This window comes from Magnolia sinica, chromosome 1 (genome assembly GCF_029962835.1).
Source record: "Magnolia sinica isolate HGM2019 chromosome 1, MsV1, whole genome shotgun sequence".
Classification (NCBI taxonomy): domain Eukaryota; kingdom Viridiplantae; phylum Streptophyta; class Magnoliopsida; order Magnoliales; family Magnoliaceae; genus Magnolia; species Magnolia sinica.
Genome location: NC_080573.1, coordinates 50,306,953 through 50,308,445, shown reverse-complemented (window position 1 = coordinate 50,308,445; position 1,493 = coordinate 50,306,953). Strand labels below are relative to the sequence as shown.

Sequence of the window (1,493 nt, the reverse complement as noted above, 5' to 3'; positions counted from 1 at the left end):
TGAAGATAGTCATCGCATGTTATGTTTTACATAACTTTATCAGTATATCTGGAGGACATGGTTTGGTAGAAGATTAAATCTCATCTACAGATGTATTGGAGAGTATAGATTTATCTCCATGCGATATTAACGTGACACAATGTGAGAAGGACGAATGTGCGACATATCGAGACAATATTGCAACTAGGATGTGGAACGAATCTCATCCTGTGAGTCGTATGGTTTGAAATTTGAATTGTAATTTGACTTTTTTCAATAGGTAATATCATCACATGACTGTACCGTCTTGCCTAGACAGCCTGTGTTAGAAGATCCCTATATACTTTTGGATGATTGTAATGATGAAAATCCCCATTTCTATATACTATCTTAAGTTTTTGCGTATAATATTTCAGCTAGTGTAAATTAATGCATCCTCCTGACCTAGATGCTTTGGTTGTACATGTCAGACTAAATATGCTCATTGTGCTATTTTTATATTATCGAAGTATATAGTGACGATGAACTAGACTACACCAACGAAACAATCTGGGCAAGGTATATGTGACACACCCTGAAGGACACCATGCAAATACAAATCGAAATCGCTTGATGAGACAATTATGTCAGGTGGTGTTATATGCTGGACCGACCAAATGGATAACTGTCTCATCGATACGTTGATGGATGTGGTTACTAACGACCGCAAGAGTGCGAACGGATTTAAAAAGGAAACCTATAAAATGGTTGTGGAAAGTGTCAGGAGTGCACTAGGGATATTAGTTGTAGAGAAGCATGTTGGTAATCGTTTGCAATCACTAAAGAGGTTGTATTTTGAGGTTCGGGACACCCTGAACGCGAGTGGGTTCGGTTGGGATGACGACAAGAAGTTAGTTACCGCGCCAGATGACATATGGGATGATTACATATGGGTGAGATGTTATAATTTCATTTATCATTTATATTGTCCAAAACTGCTCGATTGAGGTTTACTAATCAATATATTTTTATGTCCTTATCAATAGTCACATCCCTATGCCCAACATGTTCGTGGGAAATCGAAAAGAAGGTATGATGACCTCATGTTCTTATTTGGAAGTGACCGAGCTATTGGACTTCGTGCTTCGACTGGAAATATGCATACACAAAGAGGTACAAGAAAGTCTCGCGATGACGATCTTACACCGACTGCATCAGTTGATTTTAATGACGATACACTTGTTCTGTCAAGTGACGATGTGGGAGATAGTGGACATAACATCCAATGGTCATTTCAAAGTCATGATAGTGCACATATTGCAAACAGAAGTCTGAATCAACATAGCAACAACTCCATCAACACGGGCAGCACAACCAGTTCTAGGAAGAGAGCCAGATTAGAACGCCCTTGCGATATAATTGGCAAAGGGATGAGTGAGGTGGCAGATGCCGTCAAGTCCTTGGAACTAACAATACACAAAGGAAAAAGACGTCATACGTATAGAGCAGATTGTACCTACACTCGAGCAGATTGA

General features: G+C 39.4%; 1 protein-coding gene across 1 annotated transcript; it reads left to right on the top strand.

The window, feature by feature from the left end:
• The first annotated feature begins 635 nt into the window (after positions 1–635).
• Positions 636–1,493, top strand: LOC131246275 (uncharacterized). Its single transcript, XM_058246223.1, has 2 exons — positions 636–911; positions 1,005–1,493. The coding sequence occupies exons 1-2, from the start codon at positions 636–638 to the stop codon at positions 1,491–1,493; spliced, it is 765 nt and encodes a 254-aa protein (XP_058102206.1).